We start from the raw sequence: 24,556 nt of genomic DNA, 5'->3' as shown, positions 1-24,556 counted from the left end.
ACTATGTTGGCCAGGCTGGTCTGGAACTCCTGGCCTCAAGTGATCTGCCTACCTCTGCCTCCCAAAGTGCTGGGATCACAGGCATGAGCCACTGCAGCCAGCCAAAATACTCATTATTTACAAGGGTGTAAATGGTAAGAATAAGATGGAGAAGGCAGGCAAACACCATATATATATGTGTGTATATATGTATATATGTGTGTCTGTGTGTGTGTGTATTTGTGTGTGTATGGTGGGGAAAAGGGGTGTGTGTGTGTATATACCCCCCCCCACACACACACATATATATATGGGGGAGAAGAAAATAAGCAAATACAGTGAAATACTACCTACTGAGGAGTCTATATGAAGGTGAAAGAGTTCTTTGTACTTTTCTGGCAAACTTTCTGTATATTTGAAATTATTTCAAAATAAACTATTTTTTAAAACCAAAGAAAAAGAACAAAATGTGGCCTTATAAGCAAATTCAGTAATAAACCCAGATGAAGGGCCAGTGCTTGCCTGGTGAGTGCTGAGTTAACCTTCAGGTGGTTCCTTTTTAAAATTCCATATTCAACATAAGTCAGGGTAAATAATAAGAAATACTTAATATAGCCTCCTGATTTATAGTACTTCAAGATTCAAGGTCTTATTTTCATCAGTCTCCAACAGGGCCACTCACAGATCTTCCATAACTTATCTTTAACCAACTCACATGAGTAGGAACAGAACTAGGCACCAGGGACTTATAAAAGTGTAAGATCTAGTCCCTGACTCCCAGAAAGCTGATCAGTTACGGGGAGAGAAGCAGGACATGTGTAAAAAAGACAAATGATTTTGCACAACAGGGCACTAGCTTAATGTTGAAGAAAGAAGAACAGTTAATTCCGATGAGCTTCATGAAAGGACAGGATCACCAGTGAACAGGGTGGCCAGGAAGGGCATGTGGGGAGGTGGCTTGGATTCATGGGCTCTTCAAGACAGTAGGCTTTTTCCAGCCTGGCTGGCCATTAGCAGAACCTGGCATCCCCTCTCTGAGGGCGCCCACCTCCACCTGAATACCTCCAGAAATGGAGATTCAAGTTCTTCTGTGGCAGCCTGTTTCCCTGTTGGAAAGGTCAAATTAGTAGAAAGTTCTTCGTTCCACAGCGCCAAAATATGCCTGTTTGTAGTTACTCTTTGTTTTCTACTTTGGGGCAATGCAAAATAACCTTAGCTTATCTTCCGCCTATAAGCCCTTCACATATTTGAGAACTACTGTCATGTCTCTCCTAATTTACCTTTCTCATGCCAAATACTTTCAGTTATTTTAGCTGTTATGGAATTATTAGGTCTTTCACTAACCCAGGTATACTAATGTATCAATGAATCTAAAACATGTTCCTCATAAGCTGTGGTCTGACTAATGCAAAATACAACCAGATTATTACCTCCCTAAATTGGAACATCATGTGTTATTAATGCAGCCTAAGATTGCATTCCCTTTCTTTGCCAGCTGCACGGACTCCGTGCACACTGAAATGCTCAGGTCTTATCCATGTGAGCTGCCAATCCCCCAGTATGTGCCTAGTAGCTGATTTTTTAAGTGTAGTTTTTTGCCTTTACCCCTATTAAAGTTTGCCTAGGTGAAAAGCTTGGTCCCGCTTGAAATCACTGTGAATCTTGATTCTCATCTAATGTTTAGGGTATGCCTTTTAGATGTGTGTTTTATGCAGAATTGATACAGTTTATCTTGCATTGATTTTTATTGAAAAGAGGGTACCAACTATAGAATGTTGAAATTCATCCCTAGAGATGCTATCTCAGGATTATTGTCATCATTAATCAGCAGTCTTTGCTGTGGCATTTAAATATTATTAAAAATAATTATCTGACCAGTCCCCTTGTATCATCTGAGGTGAGCTTGCTGTCTGTTCTTTGACTAGCTCCAGGCCTTTGAAGAATCCCACTTTTAAATTCTCCCTATAAAAACTAATTTAAGGAAAAAAGATACAATCCTACTGAAAGGCATCATCAAAACCATTACAGTCAAAACATTTGTTAACAAAAGGGATGAGTCTCCTTCCACGAATGAAGATGACTAAAACACACATTAAATACTATCGTGATAGGCACAAGTGAATATCTTGGCACTGTAAATGAAAGATAAAGAAATTATAAACTAAAATAGAAGAATTGATAGGGTATCAGGAAAGCAACATTGAAATGGAATTCTTATCCTGAGGACCCAAAAGCACTTATTTTTGGAGATAATAAGAACTATCAGCCAGGTATGGTGGCTCACGCCTGTAATCCCAGCACTTTGGGAGGCCAAGGCCGGAGGATCTCTTGAGGCCGGGAATTTGAGACCAACCTGAGCAGCGTATCAAGACCCTGTGTCTACAAAATAATAAAACATTAGCCAGGCACCAGTGGCTCATGCCTGTAATCCCAGCACTTTGGGAGGCCGAGGCAGGCAGATTGCCTGAACTCAGGAGCTTGAGACCAGCCGGGGCAACATGGCAAAAACCCTGTCTCTACCAAGAATACAAAAAAAAAAAATGGAATTAGCTGGGCATGGTGGTGTGCACCTGTGGTCTCAGCTACTCAGGAGGCTGAGATGGGAGGATCGTTTGAACCTGAGATAGGGAGGTTGCAGTGAGCCAAGATTGCGCCTCTGCACTGCAACCACAGGGAGAGAATGAGACCTCATCTCAACAATAGAATAGAATAGAATAGAATAGAATAGAATAGAATAGAATAGCCGAATGTGGTGTTGCGTGCCTCTAGTCCTACCTTGATGGGAGGATTGCTTGAGCCCAAGAATTTGAAGTTATGGTGAGCTTTGATCATGCTGTTGCACTCCAGCTTGGGCAACAGAACAAGACCCTGTCAAAAAATAAAAAACATAAAACATTGCAGTGTTTTAAAAATAGAATTCTTATCCAATGGACCCCAAAACACTTCTTTTTAGAGATAACAAAAGCTATAAATCAGAAAGTTTTTCCACCAACAGTGAAAGTGAAAATGTAATAAGGCTTGGATACGTGTTGTGATTTATACATCTAATTGTGGATCTGATTATTAACTGAGTAGTTAATATTATTAAAAATAATGGTTAATAATTAACTCTTCCTCATGGTTATAATCCTTAAAACAAAGCACTTAGTTTACCTTTTGTCATTTGTACATTATAGAAAACACCGTAGAAAGTAAAAGAATTTTTCATTTTTACTCTAGGAGAATTAAGCACTTGGTAAATATATATTTTTTTAAGCATCGGTCCTCTGGAGTTCAGAATTTATCATTCTACACAGTATGAACCAACCACAAGTAGGAAAGTTTAGGGATGTTGTTGGTCCTATTTATTGTTGCTATTTAATTACATCCAAATCCAGCCATCAGTTCACATCTTGAGTTCTAATTGCCTGTGAGATTTCTATGCACAGAACAATAGCTGAAGTGACTCTTCAGAACAGAAGTCATAAATATAGGTTCTTCCTGATCTTGATGAATTAAAACCAAAGGAGAGGAGACAGTTTGTTTTGCGGGAAGCCATCTGTTTGTATACAGGGTTTGTATTCAAATTTTAGGAAATTAATCAAGTAAAAAGCATCAAAATTCACAACACAGAAAACAAGAGAACAAACATACACTTTGAGAAAACCAAGTCGCTAATGAGATTTTTGAACCTCTTTAGTTTAATCTTTTCTTGTCCCTAGGAGACCTCTCTGGTATGTGTACAGTACATGACGTTGCATTGATTCTTGCTACTTCAGGGCTCAGCACATGAATCGGCGACAAGTGCAGAGTTAATGAATCAGCAGCTGTCAGCACAACAACTGTACCAACATAATCCTTGATTCAGGGAATTTCTCTGGTCCTTGGTTAAAAGACAGCTAAGTTTACCAATAATAAAAATCTGTCCCAGATCCCTACATGTGCATAAAGAGGTGAACGTTTCTTTATGAGAGAAATGTCATTCAGAAACGTGAGCCAGAATTTCACACGGCTCTAGGCTTTGGGGTATGTGCCATCTCCTTGCTTCTTGCCCAGAAGTTGTCAGGAGATAGGGAGACAGTTTTGGGGACTGGAGACTGGACATTTGACTCCGCACTCATAAGTTTGATGTGTAGGCTTAGAGCTAGAGCCAGCATTTTGGCATAAAATCATCACTGCTTGTTACCTAAGGCAGTAACTTCATTACTCATGCAGTGAAGCCCTCTGCAACCATCTGCACCCCATGGCAGAAATTCTTTAAATTCCTTCTGCATTTGAATATCTTCAGTTGACTACATATAATCAAGAGTGCAAATTGCTATATTATGCCCTTAGACTTATTCTCTGCATGATTTGCATGTGCATATCATGTTTTCAGTGAAAAGAAAGGCAGAATCGCACAATAGACAATATCTTAACGACTCTTAAACATCAGTCTGTTCATCGGTTAAATAGGGATGATAATAGTACCTATTTGTTAGGAATAAATGAAATAATTCATGTAAAGTGCCTAACAGTGCTAAGGGACTCAGTTATTATGAATGTTCTTATTCCCTCAGCCTCTGTTATGTCTGTTATCCGTGTAAACACAATCCATGCTTGGTGGATAAATCAACAAATAAATGAATTAAAATGAAAATCTAAATTGCAGAATCAGTGGGCAGCTATTTAAATTAGAATTAGGCAACATCTTTATCAAATAAAACCCATAGAGATATATTATTTTAGCCTGGGACCTGTTTCAGTCTTCATTTTTTACTTGCAGAAAATGTAAATTAAAAAACGTCAAATGACATGTTAAGTCAAAATGGGGCTACTCCTTGATGTTTGCTTAGAATAATATTTGTACTTACCTCTTTTCCTCATTTAAAATAAAATAAAATAAAAAACTTAATCACTATCTATTCCTGATGGTAAGTGAATCAACATAGCAGATTTTTTTTATGTAGCCCTCAAAAGCCTCGGGTTTTCAAATCAGGGGTTTTCTACCCCATTACCTCTTTGCTGGCAGTACCTGTTGTTCACTTCTCATTTCATGGACATCACTCATTTAACAGTGACTGAAAGCACATTCATCTGTTTATCATGATCTTTTCCTATTTTTAGAAAACAGCAAAAGTATATCCCACTACTAGATTATAACCTATTTAGGAGAGAGATTTCCCTTTTCTAGCTATCTGAGAGATTTTCTTTCTGTAGTTGAATAAAAGGATAGAAAAAATGTTTTAAATACTCTCTTTAAAGAGGAAATTTTAGCATGGGTTATCAGTAAGTAAGACTCACAAAAATTCTCCTATCAGATATAATTTCAAAATTCCCAGCTGATATTTTAATCCAAGAGATCCCCTGAATAAATATTTATATACCTCATAGCCTGAAATGCAATCCCATGACTATGGGAGAGGATTAGTCAGTGTTCTTTCATTATTTGGTTTGGTTTTGGTTTGTCTTCTTTGTAATTGTTTGATTGGCTCGATGTGGTTTGATATATAGAAATTTCTGGAATATGGCCTAATTCAGAATTGTATTCTTTAGGCATGCATATGGCCTTTACATTGAATCCAAACTGCTTCTCACGTGTGTACTCTCTGACACCATTTATGAAATCATGTTGCACAAAAATAAGGGACTATGGGTGTGAATGTAGTTTTAGAGTTCATAAGCTGTCTCAGCTAAGCAAGCCCATTCTATTCCCAGTTTTAACTATAATGTAAAGGGTGAATTTTAAAGCTAATTGATGGTCCTTATTTTAAAAAAGTAATATACCTATATCATTTTGTCAATGATGTTCATTGCAGCATTATTTATGATTTCTAATTATAAATATTAGAAAAATGTCTAATAAAATTTGCTAAAATGCCAACTAGTTTCAAAATTGTTAAAACTATAAGCTTAAGGCAGATTATAAAAATATGTTGACAAAGGAATAAACATGCTGATATAATATTGAGGAGAAAAAGGAAAATTGTATGTGTCTCATGTTTTTAATGGTGTAAAACAAAACAACTGAAAAACTATGAACCGAAAAGACTGGGGGAAATTATACCACCACGAAAATAGATGTTTTATCCAGATAGGATTTGTTTTTCTTTTTCTTTTTTTTTTTTTTTTTTTTGGGGGGGGGACGGAGTCTCGCTCTGTCGCCCAGGCTGGAGTGCAGTGGCCGGATCTCAGCTCACTGCAAGCTCCGCCTCCCGGGTTTACGCCATTCTCCTGCCTCAGCCTCCCGAGTAGCTGGTACTACAGGCGCCCGCCACATCGCCCGGCTAGTTTTTTTGTATTTTTTTGAGTAGAGACGGGGTTTCAACGTGTTAGCCAGGATGGTCTCGATCTCCTGACCTCGTGATCCGCCCATCTCGGCCTCCCAAAGTGCTGGGATTACAGGCTTGAGCCACCGCGCCCGGCCAAGATTTGTTTTTCTATTCCTTCTTTTAATTTTCTTTTAATTTAGGAAATTCCCTGTGCTAAAACATTTATTACTTTTATAACAGAAAAAAAGAGCCCAACAAACTTCAAGTCAACATGGATTTTTCCTGTATGCACTCAGCTGAAATGTAGCTTTCTAGTGAAACTGGAGAGAGATGAAAACCTTTTCAAAGAAGCAATTCAGAGCAGGCTGCCAGAAAGTAAGCCCTTCCATGAACATCTTTAGAGATCTCACCTCCATGCTCCCTGACTGAGTTCTGTTGCTCTGAGAAGGTTCACGTAATGAGTGTTTTCATCTTTTCATATTAAAAATGACCTCCTGGCCTGAGTCTGAGCTTCCCAGATGACTGAGGTTTGCTGGTCACAGCCTCAGAAAAAATAAAGCAAAATTACTTAGTATTTCATCCTGCTCTTGGAGTCTACATTTTATTTCCTCACGAGCTCACAGACTTTGTTGTTGTTATTGTTTGTTTTATTTTAACTCTCCAGATCCAACAAGGGTCATGGTACCCCCTTCCAGTATGGATGTCACTGTTGGAGAAAGCATTGTTTTGCCGTGCCAGGTAACGCATGATCACTCGCTGGACATCGTGTTTACTTGGTCATTTAATGGACACCTGATAGACTTTGACAGAGATGGGGACCACTTTGAAAGAGTTGGAGGGGTAAGTATTAATATCAAACTATCCACAGGAAACACAGTGTGCAAATGAACTTCTCGAAACTGACTCAGACTAACTTGTTTGGACCAACTTAACAATATATTTAAAGTTACTATTTTAGAATTTTGTTCAGGTAATCTTATGGCAAGAAACTCTTGGTTAATTCCTGCTCCTTTTTGCACAATAAATGTGGCACCACTCATTGAACAACCTGTATGGCAGGACTGCTCTCTAACTGGCACCAATCCTACAGGTTAATTATTCATTCCTGTGTATGGATTAGAAACTAAGGGTCACAGACATTGGATGACTTGCCTTGGCCTCATAGCTACTGAATTGCGGAACTCTGCTTAAAACTTCAAATCTCAAACTCTGTGTCACATAACATATCATATACCCTAGAATCTGATTAAGAAAATCGCTTAAGGATGGATTCCTTCTGCTTTTAGGCTGCTAATTAAACTCCCTTTGACCTTGTAGAAGGCTCATCATTGTGAATTTAGGGTTTTCTTTCTTGAATTTGAAAGTCTGATTGGGTTATTTACTATCTCCAGGTAATTTGAATTCAAAATGATTGGATTTTCAAAATGCCTTACTTTCCATAACTATGTATTATCATTGAACACATAACAAGAAGAGGTTAAATCTGAAAACAATTTATGTCTATGACAATCATTGTCAAAAAAAATTTTTCTGCTCTAACACAGCTCTATGGTCCCATTGACAATAAAGATTGACTCTGACTGCCATTTTTATGAAGGAGTCCAACCAAAACATAGCAGAATATAAAAATGGGGCCCTGACTTGAAGAGCCCTCCCCACTTTCTAGGCTGCCATAAAAATCTGTCCACCCCCTTTATGTTGAGAATAAGTGGCCTAAAGTCACTATGTGATATAGTGAGAGCATATTTTCCACCCAAGTACAGTACTAGCCCTGTTCATTACATTCTTACTACCTTTATCAAACAGGGTTTTTGCAGTTGAGTCACAGAACGCCAAAAACAATTTCAATGACTGTTGTCTCAATTCTATGCCAAGAGTGGTATCTGATTGGTACAACTTTAGATGGCACAGGAAAGAAGTTAATTAGTTACATCAGTGGATGCCTGGGTTCACTAGGGATTATCTCTTGGGACCCTGGTTGAGAAAGGCTATATGAAATTGCCAAAGTAAACCATTCTGGACCTCTTTCACATGGTTCAGCTTAATAACATTGGCTAAGTGAGAGAAATATTAACTACCTCACAAAGACATTGGAGATATTGAATATCTTGAGGTCTAGAAAAGTACATAGCCCAATGTCTACCACAAAAGAAGTACTTGATAAACTTTAATGGTGGTATCAACTGAAGGAAAGGTAACATTGATTGTAATAACAGGAAAGTATAAATCGAGAACATTCTTCATAAATTAAGCTGAATGTTCTCACATTAAAACCAATTTCTTGGGCAGGAGAGAGATTAAAAATGCTAAATCTCAGAATGGTGCAAGCACCAACCAATCCAAACAGATGCCTGAGCAATCGAAGTGGATGTCCTACCATTCAGACACATGTAGCCTTTCTGCCAGAATGGTGCCAGGGCTAAGGCAGAAACAGGGACGCCCTAATGAATCAAACACTGATGACCACCCTTTTGTAGAGACAGCCGTCCGTAGAGCTGCTCACATTCATCTTTCATATGGGAAATGTCTGTTTCCTCTGTTAAACTAATGCTAACACTAATCAACTCCTGCTGAGAAATACATAGAAAATTAAGAACAGCACAACCGCATGTGAGATTTAAGTGTATTAGCCACTAGGATCATTAATGTCTATGGAGTCAGGACTTGACAATAGAAGAGAAAAGCAAGTACAATTCTGAAGTCAAGCCTATTTCAGTTTCAGCTTCCTGGGTCAGCATGGTGGAGATGATGTTTGGTATAGAGTTAACCTATGGAGGTTTCAGGAAAGTTATTATTTCATTGTCCTCTGATACCCCCATCCCCACTGAGTATTCTGTCAGGAACACAACAGACTGCAGTGGTGGAAAATAAGCAGATGCTGTCGTTTTCTTTGGTAGGAACATAAAAAATGTAGATCTTAGTTAATAGTTGGGTCTGGATGACTTCAAAGGGAAAGAGAAAGTTATTGTGGTCTGCTTTGATGAGACTCTTACCTCACTCCTATTTTTTTCTTCGTTTCAGTTTTACTTTAAAAACACAAATCCAGTCAAAATGTGTAAATAACTAGAGTACTCTCTAAATCGCAAATTCAAGATTTTCTATTAATAGGTTGCTGTGCTCTGAAATATCCAGGCTACAAGTTTCTTTGACATTTAAGCCCTTGATGAATAATGTGAATTAGTGAGATGGTGTAGGCATTTCCCTCAGGCCAATGTGCACCTTCCCTGCACACATCCCCAAGGACATATTTTTTATTTAAACCTGTATTCAAAGTCCCAATATGTGAAATTTCTTAGGTAAAGTAACAATAATCTTAATAATGATGATAATAGTGATAATTCCTTATATTTGCAAAGTGCCTCATCATTTATCAAGTACTTTCTTATATACACTTGACCCTTGGACAACATGGGTTTGAGCTGTATGGGTCCACTTACATGTGGATTTTTTTCTACCACACTCAGATTGCAAATACAATATTCATGGGATTTAAAACCCGCATATATGGAGGACTGACTTGTCATATACTCAGGTTCCAGAGGAGTGACTGCATGACTTGAGTATGTGCGGATTTTAGTGTACTACGGGTCCTGAGTCCAATCCCCTGTGTCTACCAAAGGATGACTGTAATAACTCCTTAATCCTCACAGAAATCTTGTCAAATAGGTTAACAATTATTTTCTCATTTTATTGAGCAATTATAAGACTTGATCCGTAAACAGTGGCATCTGGATGAGAAGCCAAGTGTTACAAACAAAAGACGTTTTGGGTTAACATACCATAGCTTTACCTGAATTAGATTTAACATCTTTGACATGTTTGTTTCACAAAGAAAATGGATCATGGCCATCAGTAATAACAGTTTAGAGTTAATCTATGCTTCACAGTTTTCAGAAGATTTTCACATACACAGATTATCTCATTTGATTTTCACAACCTAGCACATAGGTCAATAAAGGTCTTTCAAAAGTCAATAAATTAAGGCCAAGAGAGATTAAGAGATTTAGATGAAATCACACAGCAGAAATCAGCCCAAGACAGCTAAGCATCAAAACTGTAGCTCTTCCTTCACTCCATGCTTTGGCATCTCTTCTAATCCTATTTCTAATTGGCAAATCTATCTCTTCCATTATCCTGTGAATGTGACACTCTATACTTGGATGGAGATAACCAAGTACATATTAGTTTTGAAATAGCATGAGGATATGGTCTTTCTGGATGCTAGTCCAGTGTTATTGTTAAGAACAGGGACTATATGGCTCAAATCCTGGCTCTGCCATTTTCTAGCTATGTGACTTTAGGCAAGTCTCCTAACCTCTTTGTGCTAGAATTTCATCATCTGTAAAATAAGGATCACAAGAATACCTGCCTCAGAGGACATGTGAGTATTTAGTGAGTTTAATCCAAGTAAAGCACTTAGAAGCTGCCTGTCATATAGTAAATACCATTAAGCATCATCCATTACTATTGTCATTGGAGAAATAGCAACAGAAGAGTCTGTGTCAATTTCCTATTGTATAATTTGGAATGGGAAAATGAAAGAGGGCCAATATATCCTAAATTATCTTGTCATCCATTACGGGTTTAGAATGAAGTATAGTTTTTCAAATCTGGCCTCTAGAGTGGTCTCTTCCTCAAGCAACTATTCTCCAAACTTTAGATTAACAGAACTGTGAACCAAACTTCAAGGTGTAGCAGTGTTCTTCAGGTAAAATGCTGCCTTTGTGATCGCCTGTGGAATCATCTCCTCACATTTATTTATTTATTTATTTTTATTTATTTTTTTTTTTTTGAGACGGAGTCTTGTGCTGTCACCCGGGCTGGAGTGCAGTGGCCGGATCTCAGCTCACTGCAAGCTCCGCCTCCCGGGTTTGCGCCATTCTCCTGCCTCAGCCTCCCGGGTAGCTGGGACTACAGGCGCCTGCCACCTCGCCCAGCTAGTTTTTTGTATTTTTTAGTAGAGACGGGGTTTCACTGTGTTAGCCAGGATGGTCTCGATCTCCTGACCTCATGATCCGCCCGTCTCGGCCTCCCAAAGTGCTGGGATTACAGGCTTGAGCCACCGCGCCCGGCCCTCACATTTATTAAAAGTACTGTGTTGGCGAACACTGTAGAAATATTTCTGGGGCACAAAGACATCCAAACCAGGATGTAATTAGTCCTATTCATCTGCTAATCAAACATGCATTTGGCATTTGGAAAACAAATTAGCACCGTTCCATACTAGGTGGTGCGAGATTTCCTTGGAGAATCTGGTCTTCCTAATCCTTTAATTCAAACCTGGAAGCAATAAAAATGCTGGCTGTAAGAAAGGGTTGTGAGGTAAAATGCAGATACCTCCACATGTGGGCTTGCTTCCATTTTCCAAATACAGAGTTCTAAAGTATCAGAATGCCAACCAAGGCTCTAGGCTGAGGGCATTTCTGAAGAAATTCACAAAACTAGATCAAGAGCCATCGTAGTGCATAGTACTTACGTAATATGTAAGTTACATCCTTCCAACGTGGGTGGCAAACTGCTCCAGAGACTCAGAGAAGCCAGACACCTGAGGTCTTGTTGAAGATGTGTTCTGAAAATGTTGGTGTTCTTATCTCTCAGGCAGGCTCACATATTTTTAATAGGCCATGGCTTGCATCACTAATGTTTTCATCAGCCAGTGTAAAATAAATCCATTAGTCACAGTGTCCTTCATGTGATAATGATATTTAGAGCTCATTAAAAAGTAATTGTAGCCACTTTCCCCTACTTTATCAGCAGGATTCAGCTGGTGATTTGATGATCCGAAACATCCAACTGAAGCATGCTGGGAAATATGTCTGCATGGTCCAAACAAGTGTGGACAGGCTCTCTGCTGCTGCAGACCTGATTGTAAGAGGTATTGGATTTTGTTGTTGTTGTTGTTGTTGTTGCTCTTGAAATATTTTCATGATCTCTACTGTAGCACAGAGTTTCAAAAACCTTAGTGGTTTAGAATTATGGGAAAAAGTCAGGCAGACGCTGAACATTGTAAACAGTGGCTAACAGTCCACAGAAGTTTCTGGTGCATGTACAGTTCCTCAGTGGGGGTTGTCAGAAGATGCACCGAACACATCCAGTAACTTTACACTAAAAGGATAATCGAGTAAATCGAGTACCCGATTACAGCTGTTGGAGTTGATATGACCTTCTAGAACAAATTTAGGTGAACAAAAGCAGATAGTTTAAAGAGGGATTAAACTGCCCCTTTTTATGTTTCCTCTGGGCTAAATTGAATTAGTATAACAGCAGCTTAAGTAAAATCATCAGGTTTATCCGAGTTTCCTTTTTTCCCCTAAACTTCACAGTGCTGTTCAGTTTCTAAAACAGGGTTTTGGGAGAGGACACTTCCTGACTGCCTGGGATGTAGTAAATGAGCTAAGAGTTGATGTAAATACTAACATTTTTGAGATTCTTTTGAATATTATCAGCATGACCTAATTTGGACCTAAGAGCTATGACCCCCACCCCCCGGCTGAGTAGCACCAACTGAGTACATTCCAAGCCTCAACAAACCAGTTGGCAAAGGAACTGTAAAAGGACTTTTAAGAAATATTTTTAAATGAAAATTAAAATCTTCACAAACCAGTGTACCTAACAGAATCCAACCTATGCATGCTCAGGGGTTTTCTATAGCATTAAAAGAGAGGCCAATCCAGACATCAAAATAATCTCTTGGCTAGAATCTCCTTCATCAGAATCTCTAACTGTTGGTGTTCAGGCATCTTTGGCCAGCTGGCAGAGTGCATGGCAAAACTCCGAATGCAAGAAAATAAAAATTTAGGGTATGAGAATTGGAGGCAGGGTTAATCTGCATGCACAGAGAACAAGGTATTATTGGAAGCCATAAAGAGTGTTGCTATATCCTCTAGGCATAATGTAAGGGGGGGAAATGTGTGGGAGTTAGCAACTTAAACTAATTGTGAAGAGAGGTTCCAGAAAAATAGCGATTCCAATGTGTCTGCTTTGTTCCCCTTTAAATTGCCTTTAAAAAACCTTTCAGTAACAGTGCAGACAAGGGCTAGAAATGAGAAAAAACTTTCAACCTAGGTAGATCTGCCCACAGAATAACTTATAGAAATGTGTTTATTTCCATTTTAAAATACACCAGGCTGGTCTGCCCTCCCCTTGGGGACAAAAGAATTCTGTTGTTGAAAATTTATCCTCTATTTAATTAGGATAATGTTCAGATTAGCAGTTAAAACACCAATAAATTAGACTAATGAATATTTAAATCAGTAATACTTGAAGTTCTTAAATGATATTGTATACTTCATTTCACAGAAAATAACATTAAATACCAGGAGGAATTTGCAAATGCAGTCTAAAAGAAAATCTAGTCTAATCAGTTAATAAGGCCAATAAATTAATATGCCATTTAAAACCATAATCTTTCATGTTATCTCCTTCGGATCTGCCCTTGCAGCTCTTCTTGTACATTACAGAGGGGGAGGCAGGAATGTATTTCACCACCCTGAAAGAGATTTTCATATTTGAAACCTATAGCGGCTTTGAGTCTTGGCTCCAGATCCTTTGATTTGCTGAGGGCTGCTCTATTTAACCTATAGCACTCTAATGGCAGCCAGAAAGTCCATCCTTCGTGAGGGAGAAGCAGACCCCAGAATCAAACTAATCTTCCCTTTGCCGTTGCCTGAAACAAAATCTTCTACATGCCCCTGAGTTTGTTATCATTTTGTTCAGAGGGCAAACATTTGTACATTTTTCATTTTGAAAGAGGGAGTCAACTTCCCTAAAACAAAGTTGGTAAACATTCTGTAAGGTCATATCTATGCATGGGTAGGAGCGGGTGGCAGGAAGATAAAAAAAGAAACAAATCCAGGAAAGTACCATCTTCTCTCCAGTGGCCAAATTCATACCAGCCCTTCATTTCCTTCCTATAGAGAGGCCAACAATGGACTCAGATATTTCCTATCGATTTAATTCTTTGAAGAGTTTAGAGGGAAACACTTTTCTATCTGTGGTACTTAGATTTTAAAGGCCATCAGTGCAGCATCCATAAAGAAAAAAGGTGGGGAATGCTCGGATGAGAAAACTGGTGAAAAAAATTATATTGTCTTCAAGACTTTATCTGGTTAAAAGGGGTTGCAAGACCAAAGGTTACATTAGCTCTATCTAGGTGACATTAGACTGACATGCTGAAATGTCACCATGGAAAATTAATCAGTTCCAGGATACAGATTTCCAGACATTTCATTCAAGAGTGGGAGGGAGAAGATAAATTTAGTCTCACCTGTGGGTCTATAAAAGTGATTTTTAAAAAAGGAAAGAGAATTTAGGGCATCACGAAAACGGTGAAGGAGTGAATCCTAGAACAAAGTCTAACTTCAGGAAATTGCTGTTAACTTTGCACTGCTCTGTGAGAGGTCTCTTTTCTCCCTGTCCCTGTGACATGGCCCGATAGTATTTGGGTAGTACATTTGATTGCTAGACTGGGGATCAGCAAACCCCTCCTAGGAACATCTCCTTATGCCCGTCTAATGGGCATGAGGTTCGTCATTATGTCCCCTCACCATCACCTTCCCTCCTGAGGTGGTCAATTTTACCTTGTTAAAAATGCATTTGACTGCCTGGTAAGAGATTTTCATGTTGGAAAGTGGGATAGCTGCAGGTCTTTGGCTCTGTTGATATTTTGTCTTTGCCTGCCAGCTGCTTTCCATCCTTCTAATTCTTTATTAGTTTCAAGCCTTCATTTAAATCTGATTTCCTCCCCTTTCCATGGTTTAAGTACATGGACAGAAATAATGAACATCAGGAAGAGAAGCAGAAAAATACAGGTATGACTTGCAGAAACTACAAATGAGAGTCTTTAGAATAAAGCCCAATTTTGAAATTGCTTTGAAGAAGGGAGCGCTTTGACTCTTGCGCACCGGCCATTTTCACAGCAGTTCCCTTGCACGCAAGTGTGTGCTCATATGGGATGCAGGGTTGGGGGTGAAGAGAGTGCTAGTAATTACAGTGCAGCAGAATGTGCAGAGCAATACTGTAACCTTCAAAGTTTTAAAGCCATTTGTGCTTAAATCTATATTATCAGTGGTAGAAATAACCGTTTCCAGCAGACTATACTCTTTATGAAATCAGGAGCAATATCTATATTTTCTCACTACCGTATCCTCAAATAACAGTGTCTGACCCATAATAGGAACCTATAGATAGATAATGAATTAATGAATGTGGGCTCTTATGGTACCCCAGTATTCCCTATTAACATTAAGTATTCAATTGTAATTATTTGTTTACCTATTCGTTTTTCATATTAAACTCTGGGACCCTAGAAGGAAGGGGCTGTGTCTCATTCATCTCTGTGGTTTCCAAGCCCAAGAAAGTTCCCAGCACATAGTAGGATTCAAAAAGGATTTGACAAGTGATGAATCTGTGAATGGGTAAATAAATGAATGGGTCAATGCCCCACTCAAATATGTGGATCCTTCACGTGGGTGTTTGAATACACTGTTCCAGTTCTGGGGGTCTTACTCTTTCCCAGGTCCTCCAGGTCCCCCAGAGGCTGTGACAATAGATGAAATCACAGACACCACTGCTCAGCTCTCCTGGAGACCCGGGCCTGACAACCACAGCCCCATCACCATGTATGTCATTCAAGCCAGGACTCCGTTCTCCGTGGGCTGGCAAGCAGTCAATACAGGTACCATATTGGATGCTTGGCTCAGAGACATTGGGAATTCAGCATACTGGACACAGCACTGTGGCAAGGAACATCTAAGTTCTCATTCAGACACTACTACAAATGATATATTGTGGCAGTGTTTCCTTAACCTCGGCCCACTGTACTATTGTTAGTATTTTTCTTTATATCGAATCACAGTTAGGTTTTTTTAAACTCATCCTAAGGAATAGTATCTGTGAAATGGTATGTCCGGGCCAGATTTGGTGGCTCACGCCTGTAATCTCAGCACTGTGGGAGGTGGAGTTGGGTGGATCACTTGAGCCCAGGAGTTCCAGACCAGCCTGGGCAATGTGGCGAAACCCCCTCTCTACAAAATATACAAAAATTAGCCTGGCGTGGTGGTGCATACCTGTAGTCCTAGCGACTCGGAAGGCTGAGGTGGGAGGATCGCTTGAGCCCAGGAGGTAGAGGTTGCAGTGAGCCAAGAAGACACCGCTGAACTCCAGCCTGGGCGACAGTGAGACTCGATCTCAAAAAAAAAAAAAAAGTCTGTTGTGCTGGTTGTATATATATTTTCCCTAACACACATTAAAAATATATTAGTTATAAAAATAAAATGCATCAATCTGTATTACCTAAAATCATCTGTGTAGCATTGTGGTACACTTTGGAAAGCAGTAGATTCTGCTTGACTATAGTCACAGACTTTGTAAAGTTTACACAGTGCTTTCAAAAAACCAGTAACTGAGGATTATAGGGAGCCTCCTCACTTGCTGCCCTTTTTTTTTTTTTTTCTGAGACAGGGTCTCACTCTGTCACCCAGGCTGGAGTGCAGTGGTACAATCACAGCTCACTGCAGCCTCGACCTCCTGGGCTCAAGCAGTCTTCCCACCTCAGCCTGTTGAGTAGCTGAGACCACAGGCACAGGCCCCCACACCCAGCTAATTATCTAAAATTTTTTGTAGAGACAGGTCTTGCTGTGTTGCTTAGGCTGGTCTCAAACTACTGCACTCAAATCTATTCTCCTGCATCAGCCTCCCAATTTGCTGGGATTTCAGGTGTGAGCCACTGTGCCCAGACCCAGTTTTTTAGATGAATAAATTTGGGGATAAAAAGACTTGAGATTTCTTTTTAACCAATTTTACAAATTCTTTAAAACAAAAATTGTTAGCAGTAGCACTTCCATCCTGTTTCCCTTTATTACATTTATACAGCACTTCCTATTTTTTAAAAGGTTTCACAGTTATTTCTCTTTGCATCTAAAATAATTCTTATACCATCCCCACTTCTGTCAGTACCTCCAAATTGACTCATTTTCTTATTTAGATTTCATTTAAGGATAAATTGGATGAACAAGTAGTTATTACAAACAAGATACACACTCCTCTAGACAGCAAAGGTAGGCTATATGGCCTTGATGTTTTGAAGAATATGCCCAGTGTTGCGCAATTCATATGAATCTTGTTGATTTTAACCCCAGTTTATCATTTTTGTTTACCAATCCTTAGAAACGGGTTTGTGTTTCCTACTGTAATCACTGAGTCACAGGTGTGCTTTAAGAAGGAAAGATGAGAAAAATATGAAAGTTAGGAGATGAATTCTAGTCCTGACTACTAATCAGCTGATCTCTATACATCTTCATTTTCCTCTTCTGTTAAACGGACACAATAAGAATTGTTTAAGAATAAATATAGGCCAGGCGCAGTGGCTCACACCTGTAATCCCAGCACTTTGATAGGCCACGGCAAGTGGATCGCTTGAGCCTAGGAGTTTGGGAGAAGTCTGGGCAACATGGTGAAATCCCATCTCTACTAAAAATACAAAGTGGCATGCACCTGTAGTCCCTGCTACTCGGGAGGCTGAGGCACAAGAATTGCATGAGCCTGGGAGGTGGAGGTTGCAGTGAGCCGAGATTGTGCCACTGCACTCTAGCCTGGGCGTCAGAGAGAGAGACCCTGTCTCAAAAAAAAAAAGGAAAAAAAGAATAGAATACTTTTACCTTTCTCAGAGGATGGTTGAAATAATGTGTCTGGCACTACATAATAAATGCTGAAACACATGTGAAGGGGTGATAGTAATGATTGAGTCGGGTGGCTTGGGGCCTTGTGGACTGCATGTCTTTTATGATGTCATCTGCTGGTATCTGATTAGAGTGTGTTAGTTTCACATACAGAAATAGTTCTGAGATTACTTCACTGAAACAACTGTTGATGCAGCTAATATCAGAACACCTACACTGCCCTGAATGCAATAACCATGAGGATGGGTGGATGTTCCTATCTTCCTAGCGTAATCTCTGCATTTGTTTTCTGAGAACCTATGAAACAGCCACTACCTTTTGTTGTCTTTCAGTCCCAGAACTCATTGATGGGAAGACATTCACAGCAACCGTGGTGGGTTTGAATCCTTGGGTCGAATATGAATTCCGCACAGTTGCAGCCAATGTGATTGGGATTGGGGAGCCCAGCCGCCCCTCTGAGAAACGGAGAACAGAAGAAGCTCGTGAGTAGCACCCGGGATTCAGATCATCTGTTCTGCCAGCTGCTGTTCCTTAGGAAAAGGCTTTGAATTCTTGCTGCTCTTCAGCGCTCATGCTGCTCTGTGTTAGCACACCCTTCACCTCAAATGATTATAATGGTAGAAATCAGGCCAGGAGAAGCCCAGCTGAGCATGCAATGGGTTTCAATCCAGAGTTAAGCTTCCTTCATTAGGTCCACCTGTACAGCAACAGGCACACTGCACTTAGTCCTCTCAAAAGCCAGCCCTTTCTTCATTGGTTCATTTGTCACCGAGATTCTAACAGGATTTCAAAAAACAATGCCCTACATTTCAAATAAAATTATCTCACATAAGTAACTAATGGCAAAGAATAATTTCTGGCTGCTGTGGGCACAGCAACCGTGGGGTAGTCCTGCTTAGAATAGAAATAAGAAATAAACCAATTTCTTCAGAAATGTTTACTAGATTTTCTTAAGGTATAAACCATTCCCTGAAACTAAGTTTCAGAACACCGTGCTAATTCAAACAAGACTAGCCAGCAATTTAGTATGGCCCTCTACATATACAGCTTGAATGAGCACGGGGAGAGAAGAACAAGTTCATCAGGGTCAGCCGTACTTTTACTTAGCTGGTGTAAAGCAGGAGGCCTACATGTGCAGTCTTTATAGAGTTCCCGGCTGTAGACAGGCCAGTGTGTTGAAGGAATAATAAGGTCTCTACACAAATGGGAGTTCTGACCCTACTCTCAGAAAAGCAAAAACTCATCTAGATCTATTTGATTGGCTTTAACCAAGGAGACATACCCAGTCACCAGCCACATGCCCCAGTGAGACATTTTTAAATGCGGCCCAGAGCCTTTCAGTTACGTGATGACAATATAGCTAGTCCCCTGCTTTCTTTTCCCCTTCCAAAACCATAATTGAATTAATTCCCCTCAGCAGTCTTCAGGTGGAAGCTCACATAATTTCCTCCCTTTTACAGAGAAAACTGGGGGTCAAAGAGGTTAAGCACAGTGAGCCAGGGGTCAACTCTGTCTGCCACTTCCTTCAACACTCAGATCAAAACTCTCTTCCTCCAAGAAGCTGTTTGCCCACCTCAGCTCTGGGCAGGCCGCTAGTCCGGAAGGCCCCCTGCGCTTCTCCATGCTGACTGTACCGTACTCTGGTTGTCCACCTTGCTCTAACTGTGGTGCAAGCACTCTTCCCCTCCAACCAGAATGGAAACTCTGCCTGAGCAGAGCTTGTACTGTCTTTCCTTTGTGTATCATCACGTGGCTAATAAACGCAGAACCAAACATTAGAACCAGACCTCAGTCCTTTCCTCCCTTCCAGAACCCCTCAACCTCTAGGGATGGAGCTGAATAATTGGTCAGACATGTCAGATAACACGTGTACCTTGTTGAATGAGAAACAGGTAATTAATAGCAGTCTCCTTGGTACATTTCACTTCCTCGAGCTGACGCCATGGGTCTCTTGATGATGCTGTTGCTGATCTCCAAAGACAAAGGGGTATGCCTCAAAGTACTCATTGAAAGTGAGTCACCTCTGCCAGGCAACCTTGCTGACCCTCATTCGCCTTTGCCGCCTGACATGACTTGTTTTTTGTCTCCATGTGCAGTCCCCGAAGTCACACCAGCGAATGTCAGTGGTGGCGGAGGCAGCAAATCTGAACTGGTTATAACCTGGGAGGTAAATGAATCACAGAATAAAAGGAATGTACATGCATCAAAGCTATTTTTTTTATTTTCCTCAATGTTAGACATAGTTGGGAAGTTTACTCCTCTGGTTTTAACAGTGAAAATTCATTTGAGTGCAGACACTCCCTCTCACGTAGCTAATGGCTAGCAGGAAGGATGGCGCTTGCCCATCCATCATTGAGGCAAGTTTTAATTCAATCCATTACAGTAAAAACAATCATGAAGGGAAGACAACACAAGTTACAAAAAAAATAAAGAAGGCTGTTTCACAGAAAACTGGTTTTTCTTTTCTTCCTGAATTGCGGCATGGCCAATTGATTTAAAGCGTCTGCCAGCACTAGAGTCAGTGCACCAGCACAATTTCCTGGCAATTGGCTTTGCTTCCAGAAGGGGCCCTCTTTTAGGAGGTATTTTTTAAAACAACCTGGAGGAAGGTTAGTCACCAATTTATTAGAAATTGGCTTTGAGAGAAGAGGTGGGAGCTTTAGAAAGGGTTCTTCATGTTTTTGAAAGATTCGAAACAGCCCCAGAAATTAAAATCTTTCATTTAGCCAGAGCACAGCAGTGAAACAATCACTCATCCCCCCAGCTGAACTCTTCCCTCTGAGAGGGAGGATCTTCAGCCAAGCTGGTTTTTCTTCCTTCAGTGAGATCTTCTGTCTATTTGGCAATGGAGGAAGCTTAGTATTAGAGAATACGTGTTGGAAATACTGTTTTTCAGGAGACCGATGTCCTGTTATCTATTTATTTTTTTTTTTACAATCATTTCAGAGCTGGGTCTGCCCCATGAAAGAGCAAGCTCTGAACTGCAGATCTTCATTACGTTTTCAACCCTGCCCAGTACCTTATAACTGTTTAAGACAGACTGACTGCAAGCCCTAAATTTAAAAGACTCTTAACAAAACCCCAAATAAGATGGGTGGAGAAGGATATAGACAAGAATGTTACAAGGGAAACAAAAACGATTTTTGCACTGGAGTCAAACTACTATGATTTCTGAAGACCATCTCCCTTCTTTCCCAGACGGTCCCTGAGGAATTACAGAATGGTCGAGGCTTCGGTTATGTGGTGGCCTTCCGGCCCTATGGTAAAATGATCTGGATGCTGACAGTGCTGGCCTCAGCTGACGCCTCCAGATACGTGTTCAGGAATGAGAGCGTGCGCCCCTTCTCTCCCTTTGAGGTTAAAGTAGGTGTCTTCAACAACAAAGGAGAAGGCCCTTTCAGTCCCACCACAGTGGTGTATTCTGCAGAAGAAGGTATGGTTTATGCTGCCCAGATCATTGACTGTTAATATTTCTTCAGTTCTAAAATGTGAATTTTAGGATGTACAATCAATTTAGCATGGTACATATATATTGAAGGCATAGCTGATTGGAGAAGAGGATAATGTAAAAAGTTTGGTTCACTGTCCACCATGAATCTCTTAAAAAGATAGCAACTGCTCTGTATATGAAAACACATGGCTGTCCATTATTGATTCCATTGCTAAGGACCAGAATTGCAAGTACCATGTAAGATCTTCATATCTATCTATATGTTATCATTACTTTCGAAAGAATTTTATTTTTGCCTTTAAGTGAATATCAAAATATAATTTGCATTTTCTTACCACTTATATTTTCATAAAGCATATGGTACTTGTGGCTCATGCCTATAATCCCAGCACTTTGGGAGGCCAAGGCGGGCGGATCACCTGAGGTTGGGAGTTTGGGACCAGCCTGACCAATATGTAGAAAACCCATCTCTACTAAAAATATAAAATTAGTCTGTTGTAGTGGCACATCCCTGTAATCCCAGCTACTCAGGAGGCTGAAACAGGAGAATCGCTTGACCCCAGGAGGCGGAGGTTGCGGTGAGCCAAGACCGCACCATTGTACTCCAGCCTGGGCAACAAGAGTGAAACTCCGTCCCAAAAAAAAAAAAAAATTCTCACTTATTAAAGAAAAGAGTAAGCCATGAAGCAGTGTGATTGCGCTCACTATCATCCATACCATCATTATGTTTAACATTTCTCACACATTATTACCACTGCCATGCTATCCCTGCTGTCAGGATGCCTCTCACACAGTCTTTGTGACCATTGGAGTTTGTCTATGTTGTTTTAAAGATGATGCTCGGAATGGGACCATGTTAAAACATCTGAAAGGTGAATCATTGATTTAGAGTCAGTGAAGATGCAATAACTTATTCCCAATTAGAGAGATCATCCCCTTAGATTCAGTAGCCCTCCATGATCTAGCTGCTGCCTCTCTGTCTGACTCAGCTGCTGATGCCTTTCCCTGCATATTTCATGTTCCAACCATTGCCAAAGGATTTACATTTATTCAAACAAGCTTCAGCCCTTTGCATAGGCTTCAGCTTCTCTTAGATAATAGTTCATGTCTCTGGATTATGAAAATGAGAGGAAAAGGGGAAAAGGATAGTCAGCTGACATGATGAATATTCAAGAGAGCTGGGTGACACTTCAGGTTCACACTGCAATCTGTATGATCTTGGATAAGTCACGTATACTCCGTGGGCCTCAGCATCTTTGGTTGCAAAGGAGAGACTAGACTGACTGTTTCCCAAATTTCAGTTATTTTTGACAGATTTCTGCCATAGCTATGTATACCATTTGTATATGTTAACATTTTTCTTTCAATAGTCTTCCCTAAAACAAAATTTAGTGGCCAAGCACAGTGGCTCATGCCTATAATCCCAGCACTTTGGGAGGGGGATGTGGGAGGATAGCATGAGCCCAGGAGTTTGAGACCAGCCTGGGCAACATAGCAAGATCCCAGTCTTTACCAAAAAAAAAAAAAAAAAAAAATAGCCAAGCGTGTTGGCACACATGCATGTGGTCCCAGCTACTTGGGAGGCTGAGGTGGGAGGATGGCTTGAGCTCAGGAGGTCAGGCTGCAGTGAGCCATGACTGTGCCACTACATTCCAACCTAGGTGACAGAGTGAGACCCTATTTCAAAAAAGAAAAATAAAAGCAGTTTAGCCATGTCATAAGCAATAACATTTGTGAGATGCTAATTGAGAAGGATCTGTGTTAAGGGAATTGCTGGTTATGAAAACTTGGTGCTTAAACTTAAGTGGTTCTTCTCTTCTACCCACACCTAAATTCAAAACCCAAACACTGGACAAATATTCACTATCACCAACTCCAGCTATCAATCACTGCTCCTCTGCAAAATGAGGGTTTGGCTTACAATCATTAAGGACGATTCTATAACCATGAATTATTTTACCTTATAATGCTACTATCTACAATCCTATCCTAATATAACTGATAGAGTAATAACTCTCCATATTCATCTACAGAACCCACCAAACCACCAGCCAGTATCTTTGCCAGAAGTCTTTCTGCCACAGATATTGAAGTTTTCTGGGCCTCGCCACTGGAGAAGAATAGAGGACGAATACAAGGTTATGAGGTAGGCAAGACATATGTGCCTTGGGTCTGAAAGAGAATTTGTACCCCTTGATGAGTCCTCCAAGTCACATTCTTATAGGAAATGACCCACATTCCCACTTAGAGGCATTGGTTTTAGGCCTGGCCTCCAGCTGAACATTGATGGAAGCATTGAATACTCAGCTGTGAGACTACCCTTTTTCTATGTTATATTCTAGAGGTATTTTTCGAAGTATATGCAAATCTAAGCATTTATGGGATGGTTGGCAAAATGAGCTTTGACTTCTGATAATTCCCAGGATAGCTTTGACTCAAAACAAACATGGGAAAAAAGAAAATAATGAACAGGGGTTGTATCAATCTACCATCTCACTAGGAAGCTGAGGACAAAAAAGGGACCCTTCTTACCGTGGATAATTTCTCAGGATATACGCAGTCCTTTGTCCTGATAGCTCTGCTCATAATGTGGTATAGAAAACTAACTCCATCATAAGAATCTGCATACAAAATCACCTGATGACATTGGAAATATCCCCACTGGGTATGGTTTCCAAGGTCTTTCTGTTTATTTTCTTAGGTTAAATATTGGAGACATGAAGACAAAGAAGAAAATGCTAGAAAAATACGAACAGTTGGAAATCAGACATCAACAAAAATCACGAACTTAAAAGGCAGTGCGCTGTATCACTTAGCTGTCAAGGCATATAATTCTGCTGGGACAGGCCCCTCTAGTGCAACAGTCAATGTGACAACCCGAAAGCCACGTAAGAACAGACTTGCTCAGAAATATTTTGGGGACTCATCACACATATCCCAAGTTTATTCCTTATCCCCACCTCCCAATGGTCGTTTGCATACTAATTAGTAGCATGTGGATTCAAATTTCCCTCAGCATTTTAAGTGAACCTTTCCGTATACCATGCAAAATTCATTGCTCTGGAGGACAGAAAGAGAAATGTTTTTCTCTTCACTGGGAAGGGCTGCTTCTTTTAGCTATAAATGTTAGGCGACCAACTGAATCTTTTTCCATTTGCAATGCTGTATCTCATCAGATTTTAGTGACCTTGAAGACACATATTAGTGCAATAGCCCAT

The 24,556-nt window shown here is 40.1% G+C and overlaps 1 protein-coding gene across 1 annotated transcript in view; it reads left to right on the top strand.

The window, feature by feature from the left end:
- CNTN4 (contactin 4) overlaps positions 1–24,556 on the top strand; it is an 891,247-nt gene that overhangs the window by 851,032 nt on the left and 15,659 nt on the right. The window contains exons 15-22 of the mRNA XM_031662718.1: positions 6,874–7,049; positions 11,964–12,084; positions 15,727–15,885; positions 18,220–18,369; positions 19,984–20,054; positions 21,086–21,320; positions 23,372–23,484; positions 24,040–24,226. Of these exons, the coding sequence (XP_031518578.1) occupies positions 6,874–7,049; positions 11,964–12,084; positions 15,727–15,885; positions 18,220–18,369; positions 19,984–20,054; positions 21,086–21,320; positions 23,372–23,484; positions 24,040–24,226 (1,212 nt within the window). The remainder of the gene's footprint in view (positions 1–6,873; positions 7,050–11,963; positions 12,085–15,726; positions 15,886–18,219; positions 18,370–19,983; positions 20,055–21,085; positions 21,321–23,371; positions 23,485–24,039; positions 24,227–24,556) is intronic.

This window comes from Papio anubis, chromosome 2 (genome assembly GCF_008728515.1).
Source record: "Papio anubis isolate 15944 chromosome 2, Panubis1.0, whole genome shotgun sequence".
NCBI classification, from domain to species: domain Eukaryota; kingdom Metazoa; phylum Chordata; class Mammalia; order Primates; family Cercopithecidae; genus Papio; species Papio anubis.
The sequence above is the reverse complement of the archived record's forward strand: the minus strand, read 5'-3'. Positions and strand labels throughout refer to the sequence as shown.